We start from the raw sequence: 21,560 nt of genomic DNA, 5'->3' as shown, positions 1-21,560 counted from the left end.
TAGCCGGGTAGTTGATAGATTGACTACTTCAACCACTAGTCGACGCTGTCGGAAACAATCGACTACTCGAGCGTCCATTAACCATAAATTAATAAAAAATGGCGAACGTCACCAACAGACACCACACGTCAGATGTGTGGAAGTATTTCATCAAAAATATTGACAAAAATATTGTAATTGACCAACTCTGCAAGAGGCCGTTCACATATTGCGTCTAAAAGCGTGGCTGTGCCGCTGTCTTCTACAAGCGCTTGCGCTCCCATGGCGTCTGTCGTTGTTATGCAACCATGAACTGCGCTCTCCATGATGACGACGAAGAAGTATTTGCATTAGCTTTACTACTAGATATATTTCTGGAGATGAGAAGGAAAAACCCGCCCTGTACAGCTACTATCAGCTGTTCGGCCGAGCTTTCGATGATGTTATCGAAAGGCCGAAGCTGATTGTTTTTTGTCACATGACCTGCGGTGCGCTTGAGGCATTCTGAAAATTTGTAGGGCTGGTCCGAATACCATTTTTTTGAGCTTCGAAGCGTCGGTAGTAATGAACATTGAATATTCGAAGCTTCGGAGAGAGGGGGCTGAAAATATTCTTCTCTCTAATAAAGGCAGGAATCTCTATGTGTCTGTTTGTCCGTTTGCATTTTGATTATTTCGAGAACCGTTCATCCAGTCGACTTCACAAAGGAGTGCAGTGTCGCATTTGGTGCAATATTGATGGACACGCGAGACGCGACACATTCAGAATTGATAAACTTTTAGTAAACTACAGAACAGCGCGAGCGGGAAGCGGCGCACCTCACGCGGGCATGGCTTATATTCTCCGAGAACCCACTGCACAAGTGATATAAAATGCACACACACAGGTCTGTTAAATTAAGCAATACTTTTAAGGTAGTCTAATATTTTTCTGTCTAACAAATTACTGACACAGTAAAGGGTAGATTTAAATAAAGAAAAACTAAATTTAAAGTTTGTTTATTTAGCCACATGTAGGGTTGGGAACCGAGAACCGGTTCTTATCCAGAACCAGGTTGTGTTTTTGAAAAAATACCGGAACCGTGCGAATTTCCGAAGTTTCGGTTCCGAAAACGGTTCTGGTGCGCTGTTTTGGTGAAGTGCTGAGAGCTTATCCTTTAAAGGTCCCGTTCTTCGTGATCCCATGTTTCAAACTTTAGTTAGTGTGTAATGTTGCTGTTAGAGCATAAATAATATCTGTAAAATTATAAAGCTCAAAGTTCAATGGCAAGCGAGATATTTTATTTAACAGAAATCGCCTACAGTGAACGGGCCGTTTGGACTACATCCCTCTACTTCCTTCTTTAATGACGTCACTAGAACCGTTTTTTGACTAACCTCCGCCCACAGGAATGCTCCCTCAACTCTACCGAAATTCGTTTATGTACTTGCGCACTTCTTATAACTTACTGTGTTTACTCAGCTCTTACGGTGATTTTCTGAAGTAAAACTGACGCTTCATCTTTTGTGTGATGTACAATAAACTTTATTAAACTCATCAGTATATGTTTGATCATCATTCAGACAGCAGACTTGTAGTCTATTAATAAATAATGGATACATACAAGCAGGTGACAAATACGTTATAATAACCGTAATTAAACTACTAAACTATACCGGTTTCATCTCTATACAGCACTCTGACTCTGTAGGCATTATTGTCCGACTCGAAATGAACACCGTAACTGAGAGTTTCTGATATTATCATCATTCTGTGAGATGAGATTGTCCTGAGAGACTGAGCGCAAGCTCATGAAGCTCCGCCCCCTGTGTCGTCCAGCAGCAGCTCATTTGCATTTAAAGGGCACACACTAAAACAGCGCGTTTTTCTGTGCCCCAAAAAATGACAATTTAAACATGCTGTAAAAAATGATCTGTTGGGTATTTTGAGCTGAAACTTCACATACACACTCTGGGGACATCAGAGACTTATTTTACATCTTGTGAAAAGGGGCATAATACGGGACCTTTAATAGCGACGTCTCACCTCATAAAAATAGTAATTAATAAAGCCCTCGCGCTCCTCAAATACGTTTTGCGTCAAATATCAACGGAGAGAGAGTAAAGACAGTAGAGCTGCACGATTAATCTTTAAAAGATCTTGATTCAAACACCCACGCAATCTTATCCTAAATTACAAAAACCTCACCCCTGAACATTCAATTCTGTTTGCGCTGTCGCTGACCCAGAGAGAGCAGTTGTCAATATGAAACAGCTTTACAATCACACAGTATAGATATTTATGTTACAAATATTCAAATGATCACAGAAGTACTGAGATAAAAGTTTATAATTAGAGTATAAACACTGATGTCTACGACAACTAAAATAGAGTAAATCACCTTTTGAAAGTCGCTGCCTTCAAATAACGAGTGTATCGATTACATCTGATGCTTCAAAATATTCATTAAGACGCATGAATAATTTTTTTGTGTTCAGAATTTACAAAATGTATACAATGAGCGAGTGCATCATGAATGCCTTTTTTTTTTCAAACCTTGTTTTTGTCTTATCCTGAATTACTACGTTAAGCCTGCAATAAGCGTTTATACTCGGACTATAGCCTACTTTAGACTGGCGGAGCACAACCGCTGCGGAGTAGCCCAGTGCCTGCATGACTCGTCATAGACATAAATAGAGAGAAGTAGCTCCGGCAACAATGTTCTTCCGCAAGACTCATGCAGTTCTGTTTATTAACTGCTAGAGCGCTGATTTATCCAGTAATGAAACAAGTCAATCATTAAAAACGATCAATCATTAAAATTATTAAAATCAATCATTCAAAACGATTTTGAAAATAATCTGTTCTACACACATCTTACTGTGTTCAAGCATATTCTACCCCTTCTGGTAGAGAGGGTATTCTCCACTGCTGGAGATACAATAAGCTAGGTCCCAAATTATTCTAATGCAGAATTTTTAATTTTCCTTCAAAAAAAAAAAAAAAAACATTTAGCAAAAATTGCTTAATAATATGTTGAATTTGTTGACATTACCAGTCTGTTAAACTCATTTGGGATTTTTCCCTTACTACTATTTTTTTAGTAGTTGTTTTAATATTTTTTAATGAATGGGAACCGGAACCGAAACCGGAATCGTTTGGTGGAAACGCCACGCAGTCAGTGTGTCGCTGGGCTTATTGAAGCGCTAATGAGAACCGTTTCGCGGGGGATCCCAGGTGTGAAAAACAAACAAACAACCAAAAAAACCAAAAAAAATTTCAAATCGAATACCAACCCACCGAAAATTTTTAAAAATTTGAGATGTTTTCATCTCGCCGTGGCATCGGCGCGCCTGGAAAAACTAGCGCACCACGTTGCTTCCATTATGAGCACAAAAACGCGATATGTGAAGGGCCCTTGAAGCAGACATCTGAAATGAAAGGCAAGAACGGCTATTTATTTGGCTTTAGACTGTTACATGAAAATTTAAAAATGAAATGTCATAATTATAATGTTTTAAAAGTTTACTTATGTAATCTATGAATTAATAAATGTTTATTGATGAGATCTAGCTAGTCTTTTCATTTACAGTAGCATGAACCACGAGTAGTCGATTAACTCGAGTATTGTTTTGATAAGAAATCGAATAGCAGAAATCAGTAGTCGTGCAACCCCTACTTCACACAGACAACAGACGAACACTTCAATTAAATGATTAAAACATTAAATACTGACAGGACCATTTCTGATCATTTTATTAATTTCCCCTTACAACTTAAACACTCAACTTAAATGTTTCTGATCATTGTCCATATTATTAAAAATGATTTAGTTTTTATACTAATATTCAGCTGCAAAATATACTTGTGCTAAAATACAGTGTTATGTTAAAGTGTTAACAGGAGCGTTGAGGCGCTCATTGGCACCCTCTATCTGGCTCTATATGAACACTATATGAATTCTTGTCTCTGTTTTCTCATCTCTGTTGTATTGTCTCTGTTCTGTCCGTGTTTGTCCACAATTAGTGAACAGTTTATGGACACTCGAGGAACATTTAGGGGAAGACACATGCCATCTAATCTGAGGTACAACATTTCTGTCATAAAGATATTTTACTATCACTTTTACTTCTTTAATTTATGTTGTAATCTAACCATTTATCCTTTCAGTCGTGATTCTCAACTGGCCCAAAGCACATTTAAATCAAAACTGCTGAAGAAGTTTCAGTGTCTGTATGAAGGAACAGCAAAGCAGGGAAACCCAACACTCCTGAATGAAATCTACACAGAGCTCTACATCACAGAGAGTGGAAGTGGAGAGATCAATAATGAGCATGAGGTGAGACAGATAGAGACACAATCCAGGAGAGCAGCAACAGAGGACACACCGATCAAATGCAGTGACATCTTTAGACCTTTACCTGGACAAGACAAACCCATCAGAACTGTGCTGACAAAGGGAGTCGCTGGCATTGGAAAAACAGTCTCTGTGCAGAAGTTCATTGTGGACTGGGCTGAAGGGAAAGAGAATCAGGACGTCCAGCTCATATTTCCACTTCCTTTCAGAGAGATCAACTTGATGAAGGACAAAACACTCAGTCTTTCAGATCTTCTTCATGTCTTTTTCCCTGAAACTAAAGAAACGGAAATATCCAGTGATGAATATAAAGTGTTGTTCATCTTTGATGGTCTGGATGAGTGTCGTCTGTCTCTGAACTTTAAGAGCGAAGTGAAACTGTGTAATATATCTGAATCAGCCTCAGTGGACGAGCTGCTGATGAACCTCATTGAGGGGAATCTGCTTCCCTCTGCTCTCATCTGGATCACCTCCAGACCAGCAGCAGCGGATCTCGTCCCCTCTGAGTGTGTCCATCGAGTGACAGAGGTACGAGGCTTCAATGAGCCACAGAAGGAGGAATACTTCAGGAAGAGAATCAGTGATCAGAGTCTAGCCAATACAATCATCACACACCTGAAGTCCTCGAGGAGCCTCCACATCATGTGCCACATCCCAGTGTTCTGCTGGATCTCAGCCACTGTTCTAGAGGAGATGTTGAGTGAAGCAGAGAGAGGAGAGATTCCCAAGACTCTCACTCAGATGTACACACACTTCCTGATCATTCAGACCAACATCAAACATGAGAAGGACTATAAGAAGAGAATGAAAGATGAAGACATGATTCTCAAACTGGGCAAACTGGCTTTCCAGCAGCTTGTGAAAGGCAACCTGATCTTCTATGAGGAAGACCTGAGAGAGTGTGGCATTGATGTGACAGAAGCATCAGTGTACTCAGGATTGTGCACTCAGATCTTCAGAGAGGAGTTGGGCTTGTATCAGGGGAAATTCTTCTGCTTTGTTCATCTGAGCATCCAGGAACATCTAGCAGCTTTATATGCACACATTCACTTTACAAACGAGAACAGAAATGTGTTTGACAAAACCAGACAAAGTTTCTTTACTAAAATCTTAACTCAGAAGAAATATCACTCATTATCTGGTCTGCATCAGAGAGCTGTAAACAAGGCCTTCAAGAGTAAGAATGGACATCTGGACCTTTTCCTGCGTTTCCTTCTGGGTCTCTCATTGGAGTCCAATCAGACTCTCTTACGAGAACTGCTGACACAGACTGGAAGCTGCTCCTACAACAAAGAGGAAACAGTTCAGATCATCAGACAGAAGATCAGGAAGAATCGCTCTCCAGAGAGATCCATCAATCTGTTCCACTGTCTGAATGAACTGGGTGATGATTCTCTGATGCAGGAGATCCAACATTATCTGAAATCTGGAGGAATAGGAAGAAACAAACTCTCCTCTTCACAGTGGTCAGCTCTGGTTTATGTGTTGCTGACATCAGAGCAGAATATGGATGTTTTTGATCTGAAACAATTTATTGGAGCCCAAAATACAGCAGATGAAGTTCTTCAGAAGCTGATGCCTGTGGTTAAAGAATCCAGATCAGTTCAGTAAGTCACTCTGACAACAATCATTACACTGATAAAACAGGATCACATTTATGATTTTAGCACAAGTTTCCCATACCAAAGCAATACTGTAATAGGAGAAATTCAAATATATCTTAAGTAACCCTTTACAATAACAGTACATGAATAATCATATCCTAATACCTGAATCAATAGTTAATTCAACATGAACTCATGATTAGCGAAGATATGAACTAATAATGAACCAATGTAGAGCTATAAAGAGTAATAGAGAGTCGTAATGATTCACACATGAATAACAGAAGCCTTAACGTGTTAGTACATGTTTTATAAAAAAATCATAAATGAACAAATAAACTTAATCAACATGATTCAATACTCAAATAATAATTATTTAAGTCTCAACGTTGTCTGTTTCTCTCCTGTGGTGAATAATGAATGATATACAAAAATAATATACAGGGTTTCCCATACATAAGGTAAAACCAATGTAGAGCGTAGAGAGTGATAGAGAGTCATACGGATTCACACATGAATAACAGAAGCCTTAACTGTTAGTACATGTTTGATTATTAATACATTAATTAACATATAGGGGTAAACTAAATCAACCAGGCTCCGTAAGAATAAATAAGTACTCTGAATTTGAATTAAACATGATTTAATACTCATTTAATTATTTAAGTCTCAACATTGCTTGTTTCTCTCCAAAAATAATATACAGGGTTTCCCATACATAAGGTTTAAATGGGCGGCCCGCTCAGGAAAATACAATTCGAATTACAATTCAGTTGGATGACCCGTGTAAACTGCGTAAATCCGTAAAATCCGTGTAAATTTCGTAAAACATTTTGTTTTTTGAGAGAGAGAGAGATGCACGCTGTGTCGACCGTGGACTGATCATGAAATGACCGTGAACAAAGCGGCGAACTGGACATCATCAGCTGCATGCTGAACGGCTGTTTAATTCAGGACCTAATTCAGGCAAGTTATCCTGTTTTTATTTCAATGAATCCTGAGAGTCCATGAAAAATAAACACCAAACAAAGATTAATTGTTACTCATAAAAAGATGTAGTGAAATTTCTGTCGTTTTCTCTTCCTTGGGGAATTGACCTTTCGTAGGGAATTTGATTGACAGGTCGATCTGACCAATCATAATCCGCCATCCGCCATTTTCGTCTGACAAAGCGGTCAGGGGAGTTACGTTGGAGGATTTGAACTTGAATAACGGCGTGTCCTGACGTCTTTCCGCGGTTAAAACAACATTCCTTCTTATTAGGGATGTCCCGATCCGATCACGTGATCGGAAATCGGGCCCGATCACGTGTTTTCAGACTCGATCGGAATCGGACGTTACCTCCCGATCAGGACTCGGATATATGTATATATATTCTCATTATTTTTAACACATCTATAGTTATGCGGTGGCACAGAGTTACGCCGGTTTCACACTGCACGCGTTAGCAGAGCGTAAGCAGCGCAGGAGCAGTGCATATGATGAGCAGGAGCAGGACACGCGCGTTTTGCTTTCACACTGGCAGCGCTTGTCACGCGCGGCTCTCTAATGGATAAGTTGGCATTGCTTTTTTTTCCGTTTTCAAATACATTTAAGAGAAAGAAGCTTATTTAATTAATAATTTCATTTATATAACTTTTGGTTCATCTTTGTTTTATTGTTCTGGCAACAAGTTTGTTTTTGGACATTTGTTTTCTTTTTAAATTGCTGTTGGTCATTTGATTGACTGTTTAAAACACAATAGATATCATCAATGCACTTTTTGGATAAAACTGCGGTGTATTTTGGCCATGATCAATGCATTGTCACTTTAATTCAGCAAAAGCGGCGCAGCAAAAATAGACTCGGCGCCGAAACGATCGCGGCACTCCTGCTCTGCTCTGCTATATGCACTGCCGCGCCGCCTCTGCGTGCGGTGTGAATGCTGTAAAGCCTGGTTTAATCTGTTAACATGGGCGGCGAAAAAACAGTGCAGTGTGAAACCGGCGTAAGAGTTAAGGCCAATTTATACTTCTGCGTCGGGTTCGCGTAGAAGGTACGGCGTAGCATACGCATTGACGTGTACCATACGTCGTACCCTTCGCCGTACCCTGACGCGCACCTCCTCAAAAATGTAACTACGCGTCGCGGCGACGCGGACCGCAAGATCTGTGATTGGTCGGCTGGATAGCATCGCGTTTCCTCCTACGCATTTCCGGAATGATCTTCTGCACTCTGCACCGCCCGCCCGCCATTTTTAAATTCCGATCAGTGAAGAGCCATGGAAATAGACCAAGTGACCGAGAGATTGCTTGAAGAAGTGCGGAAATACAGCCATCTGTATGACTCCTTCAGTCGCCATTGCTCGTAGAAACCTAAACTCAAAACAGCCGCGAGGAATGTAAACACAGTGGAACTGGAACATTAAAACCCACCCGCGCCAACTAGCGTTTCGGCGGTGTAACTGCAGAGCAACACAGACATTCGCAGAAGTATAAATGCTCACGACGGCGTCGCCTACGTGCGTACCCTACGACGTACACTACGGCGTACACTCGACGCAGAAGTATAAATTGGCCTTTAGGAGTGCAGTTCCTAAAAGCACATTACTGGCTTTTCAAACACTGTAGCACTTTTATTTTTTATTTACATGCCTACCGGGTATTTTAAGTTGAGGTGCTATTTGTTTATATATTAGACTTTTTTTATTTTACTGTTGCACTAATGTCCAAAAGTGAAGAATTTATTTATTACTTGATTGTTCAAGCTACCTCAGAAGTGCTCTGTTTGTTAACAGAGTTGTTGAATGTTAAAATAAGGTAAATTAAATAAAAAATAAGGAACATCCTGGATCTGTTTTTTCGCTCTTCTTTATTCTTTTTTTATGTATTATAGAAGTATCGGATCGGGACTCGGTATCGGCAGATACTCAAAATCAAATGACTCGGACTCGAGGGCAAAAAAACCTGATCGGGACATCCCTACTTCTTATGTTCATTCATGTTTTTTTGATGGTATAAATTAACTAGAAGGAAGAGATGATGGGTTCACGAGCAGCTTTAACTGAGGCTAGAGTGATCTGTCAGACACATTAAGAGCCACAAAACGGCATTTATTGTTTAAATTTCTTTAAAAAATGACCAAATTTGAAAGGTGAGACTGTTTCTCACATCAAAAGTAGCCTGGTCTGTCCTGTTTGCCAGCACGTTGTCAGTGGACTCTCTACTCCGCCATGTATTTTCTCCGCTCTGCGTGAGAACATGATGTGACGTGAGAGCGGCGTGGCTTGTTGGACATAGCAACAGTAACTAAAGGGGGCGGGTCTTTGCAAACTTTCAATAGAGCATCACAGTCCCGCCCACAGCCCGAGAGTGCTTAGGTGCCGGAAGTAAATTTCCCATTCATTTCTCCCATTGATGTTTTGGAAAATCCTTATCTAAAGAGTTTTAGAGCATGTCTGAGGATAACCAGCTACGGCTGAACTCATAAGCATAAACATATCATTTAGAGTGAAAAAACGAAGAGAAAATCCAAAAAAAGTCAAACGTACAAAACTGTGTACATAATTCATTTCCGAGCAAAGGAACTACTCATCCCATAAACCACCGCGCCTCACTGAAGTCGACTGAAGCCACAACCGCGAAAGAGCCTGCCTTTTGAGCGACTTCCAAATCTGACGACAGCCACGCAAACCTTTTCCTCCAGTGCGGTCATTTATCGTAGTGAATGTGCAGTTAATAGCAGTTCTTTCAGTAGTAATCGTGTAAATAAAAGTGTTTTATATAGTTATTGTGTATTGAATTTTATATTTATCATCGTGTATTTTATATTGTGTGCGTGTGTGAAAGCGGTTAACGATAACTATACAATTATTTGTAATGTCTAGCATGTTGTGTTGTGTGTGGACGTGTTTATGAAACTGCTGGTAGCCGGGTCACGCTCTTAGACCAACCGCCTGCGAGGGTGGGAGGAAAATGAAAAGACTGGCTGGGAGTCGGATAGCAAGGCTGGTGGACCACGGCTCACGGGTGCAGATCTGGCGGTCCGCGGCGTTCTGCTCATCAGTTTCAGCGGCCCACGGGCAGGTTGCTGACAAATACTCCAACAATTTCCCACTTGTGGTCCATGCTCATTTTATTCATGAAGTTATAGTTCATCCTTAATTTTAATAACATTTAATGTATTGTCTTAATATCCACAACAAGTGAAAATTAAAACGCGATGGTCAGCAAACCAGAAAGTGCACCACGCCACCGGTCTGATGCATGGACCGCTCTTGGACCACCATCATATTCAGTTTATTAACTTGCCATGAATTATTACACAAATGTTCAGTAAATGCATGTATGCCTAGGCTAAATACTGTTTTGACAGTGGCATCATAAAATGCTTGATATGACTCATACCATTATGAAGGCTACAGTAGCCTAGGCTAGCTAACGTGAACGATAATGCTAACTAACGTTACCAACCTCCCTGCAAAACTCACCACAACTTTGTTGGTCTTGTCCCTCATGCTGGCCTTTACAAAACCCACAAGCTGACCCTCGGACACGCTAACGTTACACTCAACTACATGACCCGATTTGAAGTGGTTTTCACAATTTGAACACTTGTTTTCCTCCTTGAAAAAAGCCATCATGGCAGCCAAGGAGATCATGATTGCACTGATAAGTCTACCGTGCAAAAACGCAACACAGGTTTTTTTTATATTTTTTTTTATTAATGATCTTCAGTCTTCACGGACCTTCGCGGGGTTTAACAGACAGTTACACGAGTTCCACCAATCAGATGCATCACTGTGGGATTGTGGGATTGTTCAGGATTGTGGGTAATAAAGTACTTATCCATGACATCGCGAATAAAATAAATTTATCTCAAAACAAGGCTAGTGCCCCATGAACTTTTGGCGTTTATATGAGCATATACAATCGCTTAGTACAGCCGTTGCTGGTTTTAAGTCTACCATGTATGGTTACGTTTTTATGGCTTATACTCCAACTGTCAATGGAGAAATTGTATTGAATTCTTACTTCCGGCACCGGCTGTGGGCGGGACTGTGATGCTCTATTGTATACATGGATTTCTCGGCGACGTCATCACTGCTTGCGCACGCAACCAAGAGGCAAAAGACCCGCGGTCTTCGTACCGGAGTAAAGGGTTTAGGCTAGTAGCATAGTGGTGGTGTGATGCCATACAATTGCTGGCCACTTGTCATCCACAATCCAAAGATCGTCATGTATTGTGTAGAGATCCGGCAAGATCTCACCTTTGCTGAGAGTCAGTTTTTTTTTTAATATAGCCTAATCGCCACGGTCGGAGGTACTAAGGCTTCCCACATAATCCATCGTCAAATCTTTGATTTACAGTAAAGTAATGTTATGTGTGCAGTCATGAAATGTTGCAGGTCGTAAAGTAACGTAAACAAGGTTAACTTATATAAAAGCAGAGCTATATAGATGCTGCACTGCTAACATTGGCTATTAGCCTACATTACTACATTGCTATAGTCTAACATGATAATTCATACATGCATCACAATATGTCCGGATTTTGATTCGTAAACAGTTGGACGTTTTACATAATGTTATATTAATATGAAACACAAACAAACAGATCCAACTCTGAAATTGTAGTTTATTATTGAGTCAACAAGAAATTACAAACAATGCGGAATCTACGTTAATTACAATGTTCTTTTACAGAACTCGGCATAACAGATAGCGTTTTTTTGCCTCCTGGATGCGCGCGCATCCGGTCTTGTTTGTATACAAGAAACCCGTGTATGTACACTATACACAAGTTAACGCGCCAAATCACGGGCGCCGCCATAACTGCACACAAATGCACTTCATTTCTGCCGGAAGTGGTTTGCGCAGCGTCTGCCGGTGTAAACACAGCGATTATTTGATCATTGTAGCCTAGGCCTATGTCTTTTTTATTGTTGGTATCCGAACTACATCACAGGTAGGGATGGGAATTGAATTTGCATGTTTAACTGAGAGAGAGAGAGAGAGAGAGAGAGAGAGAGACACACACACCTGGTGCGCGCGCGCGCACGCACTCTCTCTTCGGAGCCAGGTGAAAGTGTAAACAAGACTCACCGTCTCCAAACTAAGCGCTGTCTTGCTCTCTCTCCCGCGTGCGCATATTAATCAAAATAAAACGCGTTAACTTGTGTATAGTGTACATACACGGGTTTCTTGTATACAAACAATACCGGATGCGCGCGCATCCAGGAGGCAAAAAAACGCTATCTGTTATGCCGAGTTCTGTAAAAGAACATTGTAATTAACGTAGATTCCGCATTGTTTGTAATTTCTTGTTGACTCAATAATAAACTACAATTTCAGAGTTGGATCTGTTTGTTTGTGTTTCATATTAATATAACATTATGTAAAACGTCCAACCGTTTACGAATCAAAATCCGGACATATTGTGATGCATGTATGAATTATCATGTTAGACTATAGCAATGTAGTAATGTAGGCTAATAGCCAATGTTAGCAGTGCAGCATCTATATAGCTCTGCTTTTATATAAGTTAACCTTGTTTACGTTACTTTACGACCTGCAACATTTCATGACTGCACACATAACATTACTTTACTGTAAATCAAAGATTTGACGATGGATTATGTGGGAAGCCTTAGTACCTCCGACCGTGGCGATTAGGCTATATTAAAAAAAAAACTGACTCTCAGCAAAGGTGAGATCTTGCCGGATCTCTACACAATATATCTGTATATCTGTGTAATTTGCACGCTGTCGCGGAAGCGTCAGCGGAAGCGTTCAGCCTCCTCGTGTGAAGACCGACTCGGGTAAAGACCAGCGACTCTACCTGCGCGACTCCACCGAGCAAGGACACCAGAAAGCCACTTACGTACTCCTCTTCCCTTTTTCTTCCCTCTACTTATCTTATTGTTCACCTTAATCAACATGTGCTTTCAATACATTCCTGTTATCTCTCGGCAACGTCCTTTCATCACGCGCAATAGGCAGCGCAATACTGCCAATCTGCGTCCCATCCTTACATCCTCACTTACTCCTCTCTCTCTTTCCGTGGGTCTATGGAATTGTCAGTCAGCAGTCAATAAAGCTGACTTCATTCCAGCCTTTGCATCTCATTCTACTCTTAGCATCTTGGGCCTGACTGAGACCTGGATTCGTCCAGAAGACTCAGCAACCCCTGCTGCTCTCTCTAGCAATTTCTTCTTCTCCCACTCCCCTCGCCAGTCTGGGAGAGGTGGGGGTACAGGGCTTCTCGTTTCTAACAATTGCAAATACTCCGCGCTCTCTTCTCTATGCAACAACAACTCATTTGAATATCATGCTATTACACTTACAACTCCCATTAAGATCCATTTTGTAGTCATTTATCGCCCCCCAGGTCAGCTGGGTAACTTTGTAGATGAGCTGGATGTGCTGCTGTCCGCTTTCCCTGAGGACGGCACCCCACTTCTAGTCTTCGGTGACTTCAACATTCATCTCGAAAAGCCACATGCAACAGACTTCACCTCTCTCCTAGCCTCTTTCGATCTCAAACGACTCATCACCGCAGGTACTCACAAATCAGGCAACCAACTGGACCTGGTTTACACACGCAGCTGCACCACAGACAACATCTTGGTGAGACCTCTCCACGTTTCAGATCATTTCCTCATTACTTTCAGTCTACAACTCTCTACCCCTGCACCACCACCCCCACCACCAGTCATTTTCAGACGAAACCTGCGCTCACTTTCCCCCTCCCATCTTTCCTCTGCCGTGTCATCCTCTCTTCCCCCACCCTCACAATTCTCATCTCTGGATGTGAATACCGCAACGGACACCTTATGCTCCACTCTAATCTCTTCTCTAGACATTATCTGCCCTCTCTCCTCCAGGCCAGCACGCGCTACTCCCTCTAACCCCTGGTTATCTGAGGTTCTTCGGGAACACCGGACCGAACTCAGGGCAGCGGAGAGGAAATGGCACAAATCAAAAGACGCATCTGACCTGAGTATGTATCAATCTCTCCTCTCTTCCTTTTCTGTTGATGTTCATGCTGCAAAATCTTCATACTTCCACAACAAGATCAACAGCTCCTCCAACACACGATTACTCTTCAAGACATTCAACTCTCTCCTCTGTCCACCTCCACCACCACCCGCCTCCTCCTTAACTGCTGACGATTTTGCGAACTTCTTCACCACCAAAACAACAGCTATCAGCAGTCAGTTCTCAGCTCCACACACACAGGAACCCAGACCGACCCCTTCCATAGCCAATATCCCTCTGTCCTCCTTTTCTTCACTAACCGAGGAAGAAGTATCTACACTTCTCCTCTCCAGTCACCCTACCACCTGCCCTCTTGACCCCATCCCCTCACACCTTCTACAAGCCATCTCTCCCACACTTCTACCATCACTCACACACATCATCAACTCATCCCTCCATACTGGCACCTTCCCTACAGCATTCAAGCAGGCTCGGGTTACTCCACTGCTCAAAAAACCAACGCTAAACACATCATTTGTAGAGAATTACAGACCTATCTCTCTCCTACCATTCATTGCGAAGACACTTGAAAGAGCTGTCTTCAACCAACTAACATCCTTCTTGTCTCTAAACAACCAGCTGGATGTCAACCAATCTGGCTTCAAGAAAGGGCATTCAACTGAGACTGCATTACTGTCAGTCACAGAAGCCCTACGGATCGCAAAAGCCGCTTCCAAATCTTCAGTCCTCATTCTCCTGGATCTGTCTGCTGCCTTCGACACTGTGAATCATCAGATCCTTCTGTCCACCCTCTCATCACTGGGCATCACAGGAACTTCACTCCACTGGTTTGAGTCCTATCTCACAGGTAGGTCCTTCAAGGTCGCATGGAGAGGTGAGGTATCCAGAGCACATCAGCTGACCACAGGTGTTCCCCAGGGTTCAGTTCTTGGTCCCCTCCTCTTCTCCATCTACACCACATCACTGGGACACATCATACAGGCACACGGTTTTTCCTACCACTGCTATGCTGATGACACGCAGCTCTTCCTCTCATTTCAACCAGATGATCCCACAGTAGCTGCACGGGTCTCAAGCTGTCTGGCGGACATCTCCACATGGATGAAGGAACATCACCTGCAGCTCAACCTGGCAAAGACTGAGCTTCTCGTCCTCCCTGCCAATCCGTCTCTACAGCTCGACTTCACCATCCAGCTAGAGTCATCATTAATCACCCCATCAAGATCGGTCAGAAATCTTGGAGTAACGTTTGATGACCAGCTGACCTTCACTGATCACATTTCAAAGACAGCTCGATCATGCAGGTTTGCACTGCACAACATCAGGAAGATCAGGCCTTTCCTAACTGAGCATGCAACGCAACTTATCGTCCAGGCCCTGGTCATCTCTAGGCTCGACTACTGCAATGCTCTTCTGGCTGGACTTCCAGCATGTGCGACCAAACCCCTACAGATGATCCAGAATGCTGCAGCTCGTCTTGTCTTCAACGAGCCCAAGAGGGCCCACGTCACTCCTCTGTTCACCTCTCTGCACTGGCTACCTCTCGCTGCTCGCATCAAGTTCAAGGCACTGACGCTTGCTTACAGATCCATCACAGGCTCAGCTCCCTCCTACTTTCACTCACTCCTACGAGTCTACATCCCTACCAGACACCTACGATCGGTCAACGAGCGACGTCTCGTGGTTCCATCACAGAAAGCCACAAAATCACTTTCCAGAACATTCTCATTCACAGTTCCATGCTGGTGGAACGCTCTCCCCACCCTCATCCGGAATGCAGAATCCCTGACAACATTCAAATACAGCTGAAAACCCATCTCTTCCGTGAGCACTTAACCTTATAAAAAAAAAAAATAAAAAAAAATCCTTTCCCTTTGAAACATCACTTATCAGGCTTATGCTACTCTGAATAATACCTGAACTTCGTATTTTGAGCACTACTTGCGTTGTTGTTGTTTTTGCCTCTTTATGATGACTCGCTGAATTTTTGTCCTAATTTGTAAGTCGCTTTGGATAAAGGCGTCTGCTAAATGACTAAATGTAAATGTAAAAATGTAAAACGACATGATGGTAAAAGGTCGGAAGACCAAAGTTTCATGTGGAGCATTGTTTTTCCTGAATTACCGCTGGGTGTGAATTGTGCTAAAATACGTTGCCTTATCTTCTCTGAAATGCATTCCGCACATTCAGCTGACATAAAATTCACACTCTTAATAAACGTAAAAACCTATCCAGTGATGTAATGTTTTCTGTTTTGACACTAACCTTGTGGGATATCCATGTCCTGCTGCTGGGATAATCAACACAATGCGTATGACATAGGGATGGGCATGATTAATCGACGATCGATAATTGTTAAGAATTTCGTCGATCACGTTTATTTGTTATCGATTAAACTAATGCAGGTTGCGTTGCGTAGTGTGAGTCTTGAAGCAATGGAATTCATTTTAGCGTGGAAGTATAGCCTACCTGTGCATCCCGGCAACGTCAGTCCCCTCAGAGCTATCTGATTTATCAAAACGATTCCATTTACACCTGGTCACATAAATGTGTTTTTGCAAAACAGATATAAATCCGATCTTGAATTCCCGCGCTATATGCATATTTAAATTGTTGCACGTCACCGAAAGCAACTGATATGAGCTGCATTTTATTGATCATCAGCGAAAATTTCTAAATCAAAGACCGCAACAAGATATTGCGGCAACAGCCCTGGTAAGATCATTTCGGTTCTTTACTTTTAATGAAGATGATTGTGTGTTGATGAATGACTTTCACTTTGATTTGCGATAGTTTGCACGTTGGCTTGATGAATAGATGCTCATCTGTGGTGATGCGTGTTGAAGTAGCGTCGTCATATCTGGCTATAACATGACATTTAGCCTATAACACGCTCTCACACGTTTATTTCTTAGCATTTTTGGGATAAGTCAAATTTACATATGTGGTTTCAACAACCAGATGCATTTACTCTTGTCCAGTTTCGTCTGGAATGCGTCTCAGATCTCCTCCTGAAGTGGTTTGAGCGATCGGATTTAAATCCGTCTCGAATGCGTTTCGGAGGGCATTTACATTTGGTCTTTTCACGACCGGATAGCTATCCGATCACAGAAAACGGATGAAGTGGCCATGGGTCTCTGTTTAAGAACGCCGGCTCGCAGCTGCAGGTTCCGTTGTTTTAGAGCACCGCAGGGCATATCTTCAAGTCTACTGAACGTCCAGTTTCACTGCCACAAGTTGATCTTCTTGTAATAAAGATCTCATCGAGGACAAACAAACTGTATTTTTGTATTTTCATTGCATTTTTAATTTATAAAAAGTTAAAGAAATAATGAATTTCAATATAAAAATATTAATGATTAATCGATAGTCGATCGTTAATTCTCCCGACGATCGACTAAGAAAATTTAATCGAATGCCCATCCCTAGTATGACATGTCCAATTCGCGAACTAAGGACTCCTTTGAACCGATTCATTTTAATGAATAGTTAAAACCTGTCTGGTTTTTTTTATTTTTTTTATTAACGAAGCAAATACAAACAAATGAGGTACAATGTAAAATTCTTACTACGAACTAACAGTGCACATCCTAGAAAAAAAAAAAAAAAAGAACAGAAGAACATGGAACATGTTATAAATGGCACAAATGGCATTTACATATTCAAAAGAAAATGAATTAAAAAGGCAATTATTCAATAAGATTGTTTATAAAAGAAGGCAGTTTCTCAGCATTCTTGTTATTAATCATTAATGCTGTCTATGGTTAAAACAACTGATCTTTCCAACACTGACTCACGAGACGTCTGAATCGATGTATAACTAATCGGTAACACTTTACAATAAGGTTCCATTTATTACATAAATTACATAAAAAGTACAGTTTTTTGCCGAAAAAGCATATGAATACTTTTTCCACACAGTGCTATCAGGAATCGATAAGAAAATCGTAAAAAAATGTAAACAATAGAGCGCATGGACATTGCCTCTTTGTAGCTGGTTTGTGGTCGTAGCACTCTCTATCTAACCACTCGTTCAGGTGCTTTCTCGAGTGTTTGCAACCATCTACCGCACACGTCGTTCCCGAACCACTTTTCTTCATGTTGTAATTGTTATATCCTCTTTGTCACTGCAATATCAGTGCTTTGTCGGCACAACAGAGCTAGCTAGCAAAACAAACCAAGCCCACCAGAACGGAAGTGGATTGCATCGATGGGAGGAGTTTAGGATGTAGAGCGGAAACGGCTCAAAAACCTGTGTATAGACCAAGGGGCAACATTCTAATCTGAAAAATGAAGCCTACCCGGAAGTGCGAAAAACTGCAATACATTGAAAATCCGCTAGAGGGAGGTCCCAAAAGGGAGCAAATCTCCATAGACCCCATGTTAAAATGTCTGTTTTCACAGCATAAATTCATGTTTTTACAGGTTGGTCCCATGGACTTTTGTATTGTATTATATTGTATTTTTCGATAGGTTCCGAGTGCCTGACAACTGTAAGGGGGGTGAATTTTTTCTCGTTAGTTTAGATCGTATTTAGATATAAAATGTATGACAAATAAGGGCGTGGTTAACTTTGAGTTTGGCTTTAGGCCCAATTTTTCTACCACCACAGCTTTATTAAAGTTTACCAATGATATTTTTTCTGCCTGCGATAAGGGACAGCTAACTGGTGCTATTTTTATTGATCTTTCAAAGGCCTTTGACATGGTGGATCATTACATTCTTCTTGATAAGCTTTATGCAATAGGTCTGAATCAAAGTGCTCTATTATGGTTTAATTCTTATCTTCATAATAGAAGGCAGTGTGTTGCTTTTAAAGGTTCACTGTCTGATTATTTACTGGTTGATAAGGGTGTTCCTCAAGGTTCCACTCTAGGACCCCTTTTGTTCTCGATCTTTATCAATGATTTATCACACATCTTTTCCATGAGTAAGATTCATCTTTATGGTGATGATACAGTAATTTATACTGCTGACTCTGATATTCACCAGATCCAGAATAGGTTACAAGTTGACTTTATTATGACTCAAAAATGGCTTCACAGTAACAACCTGGTGTTGAATATGGAAAAGTCCTGTTGTATGTTGTTTGGGACGAGGCACAGAAGACCATGTGCTCTTAACTTACAATTGTATTTTGCTAATGGGTCCTCTATGGTGAAATCTGAAAAATTTAAATACCTTGGGTTGTGGATGGATTCTGAGCTTACCTCGGTGTATGAATGAGTGAGTGAATGGGTGAATGTGAGGCAATATTGTAAAGCGCTTTGGTGGCCATTGGGTCTGTGAAAGCGCTATATAAATGCAGTCCATTTACCATTTTTTACCATTTACCTTCAAACCTCACATTGACTATATCACAAAGAGAATATGGGTGGTTCTTCAACTACGGGCACTTTTGGCCTTGTGAACTTGAGGTAAAAAAAAGTGTTCAAAACAAAATTGTCACAGTCTAACAGTGAAATATAACTAGTCTAGTTTAATGATCCATAAGAGAACGCACTTACATTATAAGACAAATTGGTGTTTTTTTTACATATTTTCCGATCCGCACTGAACAAATGTCATTTCCATCACATGTAAATATTTGATTATTATTTAAAATTATTATGATATACATAATTTCTTAACAGTGTAAGACCACTTTCACACATAGTTTTACCAATTTATACCTATATTGCAATTACCATAGATTTGTGGATTAAGTAAATTAATTGTCATGAGGCCCAAACACAAAGCTTACATCCACCACAACCTGAAATATAATATTGCATTGGTTAGATACATTTCAGAAAAATAACTACTTGTGTTATTACATTAAGTGGAACATTATCCCATAAACTATGCAGAAATTTTTAATGAGTGATTCGAATTTTGTACATATTTTTTAAAAAGTTATGAGGTGGTGGAAATGACTGGGTGTTGTGGAAATGACAATGAATGGACGTCCATGTAGAAAAACAGAAAACATTTATTTGAAACCCATTTAACAAATCATTAGTCATTAGTCTGTTTGGTTCCATAACCAGATGAACAGTTACAGTCTTACTGTAAACAACTTTAACTACAAATAGTCACATGAAAAATGTAAGTTACGCATAAATTGTAATTGTAAAATTGTAACATTCTAATTGTAATAAAACTTTATTAAAAAGATAAAAATTATTATCTAATAATAATAAAATATTCATATGTAGCCACTCAATCTATGAATTGCACCTTGTAAGCATAAATGTCATTTCCACCTCACCATTGTCATTTCCACCCAAGAAGGTAATGTGGTGTAAATGACTGTAATGTGGTGGAAATGACGGTGGTGGAAATGACAATCCTACAGTATTTTGTAAAAAAATCCAAGCTAGTATTACAGATTATTGGTAGTTAGCATTGCATGCATGCAAAATGCATCTATTTGTGTTAAAAAAATCTATTTATTTACAAACTCATTTGATGTTACGCCATGTTTGGAAATGACATACAATAAAAATATTTTCATTTCAAGCAACATTTACCTTGAGTTTTCTTCTCCAAGTTGCTAAAGAAATTTAAAATCTCCTCCATGTCAGACATGTGCTGTGATGTCATTGTTCATCTCCATAGAAACTACCCAAACAATCTTTAAAAAAAACTTTTTAAAGGGACATTACAGCGTAGTGGTGGAAATTACGGCAATACTGTGGGACAACTACATTTTGTATATAAAATCACTAATAGTTGTCTGACCTTTAATACCTCAATTATGTTTTGATTCTTTTACTGATACTTTATTCAGACATATTAAACAAAAATAGATCAATCATTTTTTTACACTTCTTTTTCATTATTGAAGATCAGAAGTCTGGGTGTGGGACAAGCACAAAACAGCAATATTTGCATGTATAATGATGTTTAAAAAGGTGAAAAAATCATCGTAGACTACCGGTAAAAAGTTCCTAAAGTACTTTCATTGTAAATTTAACTATGAAAGTGTTAATTTTTCAAAATTAAATGTTTTTTATAAAATATGATCAAAGGACATGAAAGTGCCCATAGTCTAAGAATTGCCCATATATGGTTGTCTCAGTACACTTTATAGATCTGTTAATTGCTTTACATTGGAAGTGAGGAAACAGTTAATTTCCCAGTTGATATTGCCGATTATTGATTACGCTGATATTATCTACATGAACACTAGTGACGCTGCTCTTAAGCCACTTAATGTTGTTTTTAACTCTCTATGTAGATTTGTTCTGAGGTGTCCTTTTAAAACACATCATTGCGTAATGTATGCATCATTGAATTGGCTTCAGCTGAATTCAAGAAGAGACTTTCATTGGTTTCTTTTTATTTTCAAATGTGCCTACTTTGAATGTCCTCCATATCTGAGAGAACTCTTGGTTCCACGTAGTTCTTTGTATCCCCTTAGAGATATGCAATCTCTTGTCTTTACTGTACCAGGAATCTTTTCAGCCACTGGTCGTAAAACTTTTCACTACAAAGCTACTAGTGATTGGAATAATCTTCCTTTTTCCTTGAGGTCCATTTTATCTTTTCGTAGATTCAAGTTAACTTTATTCCAATATCTAAACAATGTGTGTGCATGCTACTGATGTTGGACTGAACAGTAATGTTTGCAAATTGTCTTTTGTTTCATGTAACTGTTTAACTGATTTACCTCCTGTT

General features: G+C 40.3%; 1 protein-coding gene and 1 long non-coding RNA gene across 14 annotated transcripts in view; one reads left to right on the top strand and one right to left on the bottom strand.

Annotated features, from left to right (window-relative positions):
* Positions 1–21,560, top strand: part of LOC309511318 (NACHT, LRR and PYD domains-containing protein 3-like) — a 249,257-nt gene that overhangs the window by 8,065 nt on the left and 219,632 nt on the right. For 12 of the 13 annotated variants that reach the window (XM_082186430.1, XM_082186429.1, XM_082186435.1 and 9 more), the window contains 2 exons: positions 3,985–4,044; positions 4,129–5,922. In XM_082186430.1, the coding sequence (XP_082042556.1) occupies positions 3,985–4,044; positions 4,129–5,922 (1,854 nt within the window). The remainder of the gene's footprint in view (positions 1–3,984; positions 4,045–4,128; positions 5,923–21,560) is intronic. The other variant, XM_082186427.1, reaches the window with a different exon arrangement.
* Positions 1–21,560, bottom strand: part of LOC309511429 — a 138,346-nt gene that overhangs the window by 111,673 nt on the left and 5,113 nt on the right. Inside the window, exons 2-3 of the long non-coding RNA XR_014210607.1 lie at positions 19,233–21,552; positions 18,151–19,108 (exon numbers count right to left, since the gene is read on the bottom strand). This is a non-coding gene — a long non-coding RNA (uncharacterized lncRNA). The remainder of the gene's footprint in view (positions 1–18,150; positions 19,109–19,232; positions 21,553–21,560) is intronic.

The sequence above is a fragment of the Leuciscus leuciscus genome (genome assembly GCF_965113295.1).
Source record: "Leuciscus leuciscus genome assembly, chromosome: 12".
NCBI classification, from domain to species: Eukaryota; Metazoa; Chordata; class Actinopteri; order Cypriniformes; family Leuciscidae; genus Leuciscus; species Leuciscus leuciscus.
Note: the sequence above shows the minus strand (reverse complement) of the source record. Positions and strands in the feature narration are given on the sequence as shown.